The sequence below is a fragment of the Marmota marmota genome, unplaced genomic scaffold (genome assembly GCF_001458135.2).
Source record: "Marmota marmota marmota unplaced genomic scaffold, marMar, whole genome shotgun sequence".
In the NCBI taxonomy this organism is placed as follows: domain Eukaryota; kingdom Metazoa; phylum Chordata; class Mammalia; order Rodentia; family Sciuridae; genus Marmota; species Marmota marmota.
The window spans coordinates 791,938-804,268 of record NW_026000242.1 but is presented as its reverse complement, the minus strand read 5'-3'; the positions used below and the strand labels follow the sequence as shown (position 1 = coordinate 804,268).

Genomic DNA, 12,331 nt, shown 5'->3' with positions numbered 1-12,331 from the left:
TTGGTGTGTTTAAATGCTATTGTTGAGTGCTGCTTATCTTTCCTTCATTGACATCAAAATTTATCTTTATTTGTTACCTAAGTAAGGTATGTATGTGTATGTATATGTGTATATATATATATATATATATATATGTAAAGAATGGTTTACTGATTGTGCTGTAATAGTCTCAGAATTACTAGAATCTAAGAAACAAATCAGAAATTATGCTAAATAGTCAATAGTAACAAAAACAGGATGGTATTGGCACCAAAACAGGCCAGCAGACCAATGGTACTGAATAGAGGACATAGAGACTAACCCACAAAATTACAACTATATTAGACAAAGATGCCAAAAACATGCACTGGAGAAAAGATAGCATCTTCAACAAATGGTTCTGGGAAAACTGGAAATCCATATGCAACAAAATGAAATTGAACCCCTATCTCTCACCATGCACAAAACTTAAGTCAAAATGGATCAAGGACCTAGGAATTAAACCAGAGACTCTGCGTCTAATAGAAGAAAAAGTATACCCTAATCTGTATCATATGGGATTAGTCCCCAACTTCCTTAATAAGACTCCTCTAGCACAAGAATTAAAAACAAGAATAAATAAATGGGATGGATTCAAACTAAAATGTTTTTTTTTCTCAGCAAAAGAAACAATCTGTGAGGTGAACAGACAGCCTACATCCTGGAAGCAAAATTTTACCCCTCACACATCAGATAGAGCACTAATCTCTAGGGTATATAAAGAACTCAAAAAGCTAAGCACAAAAAAAACAAATAACCCAATCAATAAATGGGCCAAGGACCTGAATAGACACTTCTGAGAAGAGAATATAAAAATCAGTCAACAAATATATGAAAAAATGCTCATCATTTCTAGCAATCAGAGAAATGCAAATCAAAACTACTCTAAGATATCATCTCACTCCAGTCAGAATGGCAGCTATTATGAAGACAAACAACAACAAGTGTTGGCAAAGATATGGGAGAAAAGTTACACTCATACATTGTTGGTGGGACGACAAATTGGTGCAGCCAATTTGGAAAGCAGTATGGAGATTCCTTGGAAATCTGGGAATGAAAACACCATTTGACCCAGCTATTCCTCTTCTCAGACTATACCCAAAGGACTTAAAAACAGCATACTACAGGGACAAAGCCACATCATGTTTATAGCAGCACAACTCACAATAGCTAAACTGTGGAGCCAACCTAGTTGTCCTTCAGTGGATGAATGGATAAAAAAAAATGTGGCATTTATACACAGTGGAATATTACTCAGCATTAAAAAAGAACAAAATCATGGCATTTGCAGGTAAATGGATGGCAGTGGAGGAGAAAATGCTAACTGAAGTCAGCCAATCCCAGAAAAACAAATGCCAAAGGTTTTCTCTGATATGAGGCAGATGACTCATAGTGGGGTAGGAAGGGAGAGCATGGGAGGATTAGATTAATTCTAGATAGGAAAGAAGGGTGGGAGGGAAGGGGACGGGGAAGGGGATTAGCAAGAATGGTGGAATGTGATGGGCATCATTATACAAAGTACGTGTATGAAGACTTGAATTGGGTGTCAACATACCTTATCTACAAACAGAGATATGAAAAATTGTGGTATATATGTGTATTAAGAATTGTAATGTAAAAAAATGTACATGTATAACCACATAAATTGACGTGAACATACTTTATATATAGAAATATGAAAAATTGTTCTCTATATGTGTAATAAGGATTGTAATGCATTCCACTGTCATTGTGTATTTAAAAAATAATAAAATCAATAAAAAAAGAAATTATGCTAAATAGCTACCAGATTGCTAAAATCTCAGGCAGCTATAAAAATGAATGATGATGTCTATAGGATGACAGACTAGGAAACTCCAGCCCTTATCTCCCCCCACAGAGGGACCAACGTGGGTATTTGAAGAAAACCATTATAAATCAGTATTTGTCAGAGTTTTAGAGAAGCCCAGAGATTCTGGTGTAGTGAATGGAGTGGCAGTAATGCAAAGAAAGGGGGCGACACAAAGAGAGAGAGAAACACGGGACAAATTTGGTACACAAACCCTGTGGAAGGCAGTCTGTACCAAGTTGATGCAAAAACTGCTCAGAGAGCTGTGGTTTAAAATGCACTTGGTGTTTCTCAACTTCTTTTTTTAATTGATTAAAAAATGGCAGTGGAATGCATTACAATTGTTATTACATGTATACAGCACAGCTGAAAAAATGAGGTAAAGATCCAGCTTGAGGACTTTATGCTGAATCTTTTTCATATGGGAACCTGAGAATCCCAAGCAGATATTTCCATAGTAAGTAGTGCTTACTGTGTGACCTAAGGTGCACTTGGCAAAGCATGATCCCAAATCAGTTATAGGGAATAGTGGATCCAGCTGGATCAAAGACAGAGGCCCAAGCCAGTTGCAGTGGGATGTACCTATAATCTCAATGACTTAGGAGGCCAAGGCAGGAGGATCACAAGTTCAAGGCCAGCCTCAGCAATCAGAGAGGCCCTAAGGACTTAGTGAGATGCTGCCTCAAAATAGAAAATAAAAAGGTCTAGGGATGTGGCTCAGTGGTAAAATGCCTCTGGGTTCAATTCCCAGTACCAAAAGAAAAGAAAAGAAAAAAGAAAAAGACTCAGAAGAGTGCAACCTGAATGAAAATGATCAGGGGAATTGGCCAGACAGGCATGATCATATTGGGGACAGGAGAGTGCAACCTTACATAGTTTTTAGCTCTGTGGTGTAAATGACCAACTGAAAATGATCTGGAAAAATTGGTCAGGTGGGCATGATTATATTTGAGACAGAGACTCAGAAATTCATATTTGGTGATGTGGAGCTACAGGAGATTAAATCTGCAGTGCACTATCCATCCAGAGAGACCTATCACCTCACTCTAGGAGTAGAACTCTGAGAGGACTCTAGAAATCCAGTTACCCAGCCAAGGTCAGTCTCTACTTAGCCCTAGGGATGCAAAGATTTAATCACTCTGGAGTAGTTACTCCAAACAAAGGTCCAAAGTTCTGTTTAGAGTTTCACCCCAGCAGACTGAAATTCCCAAATAAATCTCAGCACTTCTTCCAACCAGGGAGAACAGTAACCTAAGACATCTGGACAAAGTCCTAATAGAAGGTACTTCCAGTTCCATCCTCCCTCTACTGCTATGCAGAGAAGCTGAGAGCCGTTTCAACCAGCTAAATATCCAATGCACTCCAACAGGCAGAGTGGTAAAAATCACAAAATAAGGTTGGATTTAATGTCATCCAGTCCTCTCTTTGAAGAGGCACATAGCTTAAGAAGTAAGGGACAGAAGGGCAGGCTGGAATAGGATGTAAATACTCAATGTCAGCTGCCTTAGTAGAAAAATACAAGTATTTTTTCTTTTGAGAGAGAGAGAGAGAGAGAATTTTTTAATATTTACTTTTTAGTTTTCGGCGGACACAAAATCTTTATTTTATTTTTATGTGGTGCTGAGGATCCAACCCAGCGCCCGGCGCATGCCAGGAGAGTGGTCTACCGCTTGAGCCACATCCCCAGCCCTACAAGTATTTTTAATTGAGAATTTTTTTTTATTATTATCATCAACTTTTTAGTTGTTTTCTGGTTATATTTGCTAATTGGTTCATCTATCTATCTATACCTTTACACATATGTTTCTGTTCTTTTTCCCATTTTATTAACATTTTACTTTTCATTTTATTTTTCTAAGAGGTGGTGACTTTTGTTTTAGGTGTTTTTGTTTTTCATATTGTGGAGGGGTTGGTGTTGTTCTGCTCCACTTGTTTGATTGTTTTATCACTCTTATTCTCCTCATCTCTCACTCTAACATATCTTGTTCTCTCTCTTCTTCTCCTTTACTTCCTCCCTCTTTGATGCCTTCATGGGCTATCATGCTTCTACTTTTTCTCCTCTCATTTTTCTTCTCTCTGCTTTTTGCCATTGTACCCAACTTCTTTACTCTTGATGAAATGTATTGTTAACATCTTTTTAGTCCTTGTAGTCTACCCATTTGGGAAATGAAATAAGATGATTCAGAGGGAAACCACCTTATCATGGCAGCTCCCCAAGAGTGAATCAAAACAATAAATTGGAGGTATCACAATACCTGATCTGAAATTTTACCTCAGAGCTCTAGTAACAAAACATCATGATGTTGGTGTCACAACAGACATGAAGACCTGTGGAATACAATAGAAGACCCAGAGACAAATCCATATAGATTCAGTCATATGATACTTGACAAAGGTGCCAAAAATATAAGTTGGAGAAAAGACAGCCTTTTAAAAATGGTGCTTGGAAAACTGGATATCCCTATGCAGAAGAATGAAGCTAGATACTTATTTTTCACCATGCACAAAAAGTCAACTCAAAGTGGATCATAAATTTAGGAATTAGACCAGAAACTTTGCAACTGCTAGACTTTGCACTCCAACATATTGACACAGACACCAACTTCCTTAATGAGATCTCTAAGGCTCAAGAAGTAAAAGCAAGAATCAGTAAGTGTGATGGTGTTAAATCAGAAAGCTTCTTCACAGCAAAGGAAACAATTAAGGACACAAAGAGAGAGACTATAGAATGAGAGAAAATCTTTGTCAGCATCTCTTCTAACAAGGGATTAATTTCCAAAATATATAAAGAACTCAAAAAACTTAGCACAAAAACAAACAACAAAAACAAAAAGTCAAACCAAACTAAAACAGAAACAAAAATAAAAAAACCCAAATAGCCCAATCAATAAATGGATAAAGGAATTAAATAGATACTTCTCAGTAGAAGAAATACATATAGCCAACAAATACATGAGGAAAATGTTCCCTAGCAATCAGAGAAATGCAAATCAAAACTACATTGATATTTTATGCCACTCCAGTTAGAATGGCAGTCATCAAGAATACCAACAATGATAAATGCTGTCAAGGATATGAGGAAAAAGGTACACTCATACATTATTGGTGGTACTGCAAATTAGTACAATCACATTGGCAAGCAGTTTGGACATTCCTGAAAAGACTAGAAATGGAACCACCATGTGACCCACCTATTCCATGCCTTGATACTTATCCAAAAGAGTTAAGATCAGCATGCTACCATGATACAGGCACAAAAATTGTTTATAGTAGTGCAATTCACAGTAACCAAGTGATGGAACCAGCCAGGTTTCCATCAACAAATGAGTGGATAAGGAAACTGTTGTATACATACACAAGGTAGTTTTACTTAGCTATAAGAAGAATGAAATTATAACATTTGCTGGTAAGTGGATGGAACTGGAGAACATCATGCTAAGTGAAATAAGCTAGAATCAGTCAAGGATTGAATTTTTTCTTATATATGAAAGTTAGAGCAAAATAATGGAATAAAAGCAAGGAGTCCCCATGAACACAGAAGGGAAATCAGTGGAGCAGAGGAAGGGAGGGACGGGAATAGGGAGGAACTTTGGATGAAATTGAGCAAATTATGCTATGAACATACATGAATGTACCACAGTGAATACCACACATATGTATATAAACACATATCTATACTGAAATGGAACAAATTGTATTCCATCCATGCATGATTATGTTAAAATGAATCCCACTATTATGTATAAATATAATGTACTGATGAAAACATTAAAAGAAGGAAAAGATGCTGGACACATATTAATAAAAAGGATGATCATTTGACACATTCAGTCACAACTGAATTAGGCCAATGTGACCATTATGCAGATAGAGGAGGGGAAAGAAATTATATTCATGCAATGTAAAAATCAAGTCACGATCTCTCTGTATTCATTTTGCTTCTGCTCATATCTATACCAGTTACATTCAATTCTAGCTTAGATTCCTGGGATCAAACTCTTCTTGTAATGTGATTTGATATAATATAAACTTGGGGCATATCCTGTTCTTGCATTATGAGAGTTCTGCATATTTCCATAGAAAACACACATTTTAATGAAATCACTATATTCTTCACTGCTGTAGTCTGAAGAATGTCTGTCTTGTGGGATACATTTCAAACTCATACTTAGGAAGTTTGGATCTGCTAGTGATTTTGAGGGGTCTGAGAATAATAAATAATAGTTGAGATTTATATAATTCTAAGAATAATTGGGGGGTTTCCTGATTTTACTTTGTTTACAATTATAATTTTATTTGGGCTTTTGCCTATTACATAGCTCTACTTGTTTATCCAAGTGGCAACTCAATCACACCATTATAAAAAATGAATGTATAATTTTTACCAATATTTCCAACTTTCTGTGTTCTATTTGTAATACCGATTTACCCAAATACCGAGGCTTGTATCTTAGGGATTTTTATTTTTGGAGGGGTCTCTTTCCATCTCCTTTGTGAAACATTCTATTGAATCTTCCTGGCAATGTCTTCTGCATATGTTTGTTTCTTGGAACCACTCACAGTAGCCCTGTTAATTCAGAGCATTAAAAAAACAAATGTTCATTGTTTTAATTGCCTCCTGTGGCTCACCCTATCTCCATTTCTCTAACTGCTGTCATGTCATTCCTTCCAGTGCAACCATATTAATCTTTGTAAGTCTTCACTGTGGTGATTTCTGTGCCAAAATAAATAAGTAGAAATCTTGAGTGGCTAATGGGCCTCCCATAGTGAATGGAATCTTGACTTTGGCATTTGAGAAATTCCTGAACTGCACTGTTCCAGACTCGCCTCTGATTTGAGTATATGCTGCCATCCTGTGGGGAGAGACATTGGGACCTCACAAAGAGCCTGAATAACACCCCAGGTGACATCCAGGGAAGGGAGACTGCAGTCTTTCTATGAACTCAATAACTTGGAACTGAAATGCTACTAGATGACCTTTAAGACTCTAGCAGTGGCCTTTACATATCTTACTGATGTTTTTCCTGTCCAGCATTCTTTTCTACAAATAGCACCTTTGACACTATATAAGTCTTTACCTGTGGAGCATGAATTTTGTGTAGTACCCAGTATAGGTTCCAGAAAAAAAATAGGAAAGAGATTCACATCTATTCAACTTTTTATTATGCAAATATGTATTGCATACCTATTCTATATGTCAGGTTTGGCTCTAAGGTGATACAGAAATAGTCTTGAAGAAAAGACATGGTATCTCTGCACTTTTGGAGCTTAGATTCAAATGTATGCGCATGCATGAATGTGTGCTTATGTGTTGTGAGAAGACAGAAGACAGAAGCAAACAACAGTATGGTATTTCACAGGTGCTGTGGGGATTTCATAGGAATAGATACTATAAATACAGGAAGGTCATCTTGATTTTCTGTTGGGGATATGCCCCATTTGGTAGGAAACCAAAACATAGAAAATTATGCAGCTCCAATAAGCAAATGTTATTATCATGAAAAAGATTGAAATTCAGGGCAGATAATTTCTTTTAGCTGCAAAGGTTGATCTCTGGGGAAAACACTGGGGAAAATAGATCTTTCAGTATTTAATCAGGTCCTTAGGATTTTCTAACTTATAATAACCCCTTGGGGCATATAAGCAGGTGGTTCTTTTGGCTATCTTCTACCCCATAGGATGGAGAGGACACACTGGGCAAAGCAACCACTAGAAATCATGATTTGTGTCTCATGACTTCTCAAACATTGGGAGACTAAGGGCTGTGCTCTGACTCTTTCAGTCCAAAACTCACAAAACAGTAATGACAACAATAGAACAGATGCCTCTTCAGGGATATTCATCCATAAAGTTAATCAGACCTATTTGGCCCTCCATGAGAATAGGGAAGAAGTATTAACAAGATCCTTTCCTGAAGTCCTGATGCAGAAGGGTGAGGGCTGAATTGTACCTGTGTTGCTATTCTTCTTCCAAACCTTATCTGTGAGTCCAGTGAGTCCTTTAAAAGCCTCATCTCCTCTCTCTCTCTACTGAAATTACCAATGACCCTGAGATTGGAAGGGGTTGTCCCTGCAGAAATGGATCTGAGATGCTGTAAGGCCAAAAGTAATAATTGGCTTCTTGAACCTTATCCCCTCAGAAATTGCTGTCTATGCATGTTTTAATATTCATCTATATACATTCTCTCAAGCTTACAAAATGAAAAAAAATGAAGACAGAAAATGGTGGGCTAGAATTCATCTCCCCATCTGGCTCTCAATCTCATTATACTGGATCTGGGTGGAGAGAGCTGGCTTCTCCTTTTAATGTTACTATTTCTTCTTTTCTCACAGACGCAGTCCAGGGAGGAATGGCCTCAGGCAATAGCTCCTCAGTGACCCAGTTTATCCTGCTGGGTTTAACACAGCAGCCAGAGCTCCAGCTGCCTCTCTTCCTCCTCTTCTTAGGAACCTGCGTGGTCTCTGTGGTGGGGAACCTGGGCTTGATTGTTCTGATTGTTCTGAATTCTCACCTGCACACTCCCATGTACTACTTCCTCTTCAACCTTTCCTTCACAGATCTCTGCTACTCCTCCATCATTCCCCCAACCCCCCATGGCTGATGAGCTTTGTAAATCAGAACATCATCTCTTATGCAGAGTGCATGGCTCAGCTCTTTTTCTTTGCTTTTTTTGTAATTGATGAGTGCTGTATTTTGACATCAATGGCCTATGATCGATATGTGGCCATCTGTAAACCTCTGCTTTACAGGATCACCATGTCCCATCAGGTCTGCTTTGTGCTGATGGCAGGTGGGTATGCAATGAGGTTTACAGGTGCCATGGCCCACACTGGATGCATGATGAGACTCATTTTTTGTGATGGCAACATCATCAATCACTACATGTGTGACATACCTCCTCTCCTGAAGCTCTCCTGCACAAGCACCTCCATCAGTGAGCTGGTGGTCTTCATTGTGGTGGGTGTCAATATAATAGTACCTAGTCTTACCATCTTTATTTCTTACACTTTGATCCTTTCCAACATCCTCTGCATCCATTCTACAAAGGGCAGATCCAAAGCCTTTAGTACCTGCAGCTCCCACATAATTGCTGTTTCTCTTTTCTTTGGATCATCAGCATTTATATATTTTAAATCTTCTCCTGCTGAATCTAGGGATCAAGATAAAGTATCCACAGTGTTTTATACCATTGTGGGGCTGATGATGAATCCTTTCATATACAGTTTGAGGAACAAAGATGTTCAAGTTGCATTGAGCAAGACTTTGAAGAAAAGGTTGCTTGTCTAAGTAGAATTTATATTGTTTATAAGTGGCAAATCCTAGTAAGGGCACGTGATATATAAAACTATGGAGAAAAAAGTAAGAAATCACAATAAAATGTAATGTATTTAAATTATGGGAAATAAGTAGAGAAAGTTGCATGATAATAAATACCAAAATGGTAAAGTTGTGAGATTTCTGACTAGGACATATCTAGAATTCCTATGAAGTTGTGCCATGGAGATATTGACTTTGACAGTCAATCATCTACTCATTCATTTAACAAATCTCTGTTACGTATTATAGGGGATTCTGTTTTGAGATATTCCATTGTTTTTCTAAAGGAGAGACGCATAGGTGTGCTCATTTTGGTCTTTGGTCCCTTCTTAAGGGAATGTGGTAAAGAGAGGCCAAAGATTTTCCTGGGATCCTAATTTTTAAGGGCAGGAAACTGAAATAATCATTTATTTTACAGCTAGAATGAAGACAGCCTGCACTGGATTTCACCTTAGGCAAGAATGTGGGTACAAAGACATGCTGTGTTTTCATTGGGAAGTTTACCAGAGATGTTTTTATCAATATTACCAGAGGAATTTTGGTCCTTTTCTCTGATAGATTTTAAACTTTCTAATTAGTTAGTGGCCTACGTGTACTCTTTATTGTTTCCATTCTTTCTTTTGTTTCAGAGGGAATGTATTTAAATTAATTTTTGCCAGGGTCATAATTTCAGGGTTCCCCACCTGTGGTGCATCCCACACATGCAGGCAGACCTTGCCACATCTGCATGGGGAGGCTCTGGCTTTCATGTTACTCTGGGCAAGGCAAAGGATGCAGTTATTGCTTAAAGTAATAACAATGTACTTTGATTCATAAACCTTAAGTTTGCTTTCAGGATAATATATGTAATATTGGTATTAAAATATTATAATAAAGTTTCACTAATAATATTTTCATATCCTGTTATGTTTCCAAGTTTTAGGAGTTTTTTACTTCAAAAAGAAGAAAACAGGGCTGGGATTGTGGCTCAGTGGTAGAGTGCTTGTCTTGCATGTGTGAAGCACTGGGTTTAATTCTCAGCACTGCATAAAAATAAATAAATAAAAATAAAAGGTATTGTGTCCATCTTCAACTAAAGAAATATTTTTTAAAAAAGAAGAAAATAACCATTTTTAACCTGTTTATGGGAATTAAAATACACTTTGATTTTTATGTTTTGGTACCAGAGATTTAACCCAGGGGTGCTTAAAAACTGAACTACATGCTCAACCCTTTTTATTTTGAAACAGTCTCACTAAATTGCTTACAGTCTTGCTAAGTGGCTGAGGCTTGCTTTGAACTTGGGATCCTCCTGCCTCAGCCTTCAGAGCCACTGGGATTACAGGAGTGTGCTAACAGGCCCAGCTTAATTATTCTTTTAAATTGTGCCTGGATGGGTACCTTTGTCCTAGAGGTAAAGTGTAGTTGAAAGAACATAGTATTTAAAGAGATCGAGGCTTTCCTGTCTCAGGTATTTGTGTGTACAATACTGAGCAGGCACTAACCTCTGTGTAACCTGAGATTTAACATCTTATATATAGAATGTCCATATAATTTGCTCTTTAAAATAAAAGTAAAATGAAAATATACATTTAAGGTGTTCAATGAACTATATAAAATCCAAATTAAATAGATCCATTTGTTTTATTTTTCAAAATCTAAAGCTTTTGAAAAGTTAACATATTACATAAATTTACATTTTATTTTCCTTCCCTCACTGTGTTTTGTAGTACTGCCTTATTAAGTACCTGTTTGAAGACTTCATTTCAGTTACGTAAGTCAAATTAAGTCTCAGCTATGATTTCTCACTGGAGGAATATAAATGTGAAATAAAATGCACAAAATTAAACTGTCTATATTGATGTTTTGGCATATGCATATAATTGTGAAACCATCAACACATTCAGATGGTTCCTTCAGGCTGCTCTAACAGAAATGGCACAATAGCCACTTATTTCTCATAGTTTTGAAGTCTGGGAAGTCTAAGGTCAAGAAAAAGACGTGTTTGGTGTCTGGTAAGGGCCGCTTTCTGGTTCATAGATGGCTGCTGTGGTTTGATTTTATCCCTCAAATTCAATCTGCAGTGTAACAGTGTTGGGAGATGTCTGGAAGCATATGGGGAGCTGTCTGGATAGCGAGGGCACCAGCCCCTGTCTGTTGTGAGGGTGCCAGCATTTGGCAAGGACTTTCTCGCTATGTTGAAACCTGGTGAAAGAGCAGAGGGTCAGGAGAACTATAGAGAGAGTGCACAACCACAGTCCTTTCAGAATCAGCATTAATTTGTCCTTGAGAACTGTTCTCTCATGATCTAATCTGTTCCTAAATCAGCCCTGTGCATCTTGAAAACCCTCCTGTCCTACCCTGTCCGTCCCCTAGTTCAATCCCTAAGAAAACACTAGCCAGTTTTGTGTCATTGTCGGTTCTTTTGCATTTTATGGTATAATACAGAAATAAAATGTTATATGCAAATTTTTTGTCTTGCTTCTTTCACTTGCTGTAAATATTTATATATTCTTCCAAGTTGTTGGGAGTACTTAACTACCAATAAACTTGTGGGCAGTGAAATTAAAACAATATCACTTAGAATCACTAAAAAATTAATCTCACCATTATGTGCAACTATAAGCACCTATAAAAAAAGGGGGAAAATCAGGAGCAATAAAAGAATTTAACTACCTAGGTGTAAATCTAACAAAACATGTGCAGGGCTAGCATGCTAAAAATTGCATAATACTTATGAAAGATGTACAAGTTGTTTTAAATAAGTGGAGACACATCATTTTCATAGACTGAAAGACAACACTGCAAAGATATTAATTATCCTCAAATTATTAGTAGGATAAAAGATTTCTATCAAAATCTCAGCAAGATTTTTTTTTGTATAATTTTTATACAACTTTATGTAGAAAAACCAACTAACTAGAATAGCAAATAGATTTGAAAAAAACAAACAGAATAAAATAGCAAAATACGAAGGTAGACGGAACTGTGACCACCCACAGAACAGGCCCAGCGGCCTGCTGAGGGGCAGAGCCGCCCCCCACCCCCCACGCCTGCCAGGTAGGCGGAACTGTGACCACCGACAGAAAAGGACAGACCTGCAACCGACAGACAGAACAGGCCCAGTGGCCTGAGGAAGGGTAGAGCCGCCCCCCTCCCCCGCGCCTGCAAGGTAGGCGGACCTGCGAC

General features: G+C 37.6%; 1 protein-coding gene across 1 annotated transcript; it reads left to right on the top strand.

The window, feature by feature from the left end:
- The first annotated feature begins 8,189 nt into the window (after window positions 1-8,189).
- On the top strand, window positions 8,190-9,133 carry LOC107145967 (olfactory receptor 147-like). Its single transcript, XM_015490028.2, is given in 2 exon segments — window positions 8,190-8,429; window positions 8,432-9,133. Coding segments are annotated over 2 exon segments (936 nt in total). The 5' UTR covers window positions 8,190-8,195.
- Window positions 9,134-12,331: the final 3,198 nt, after the last annotated feature.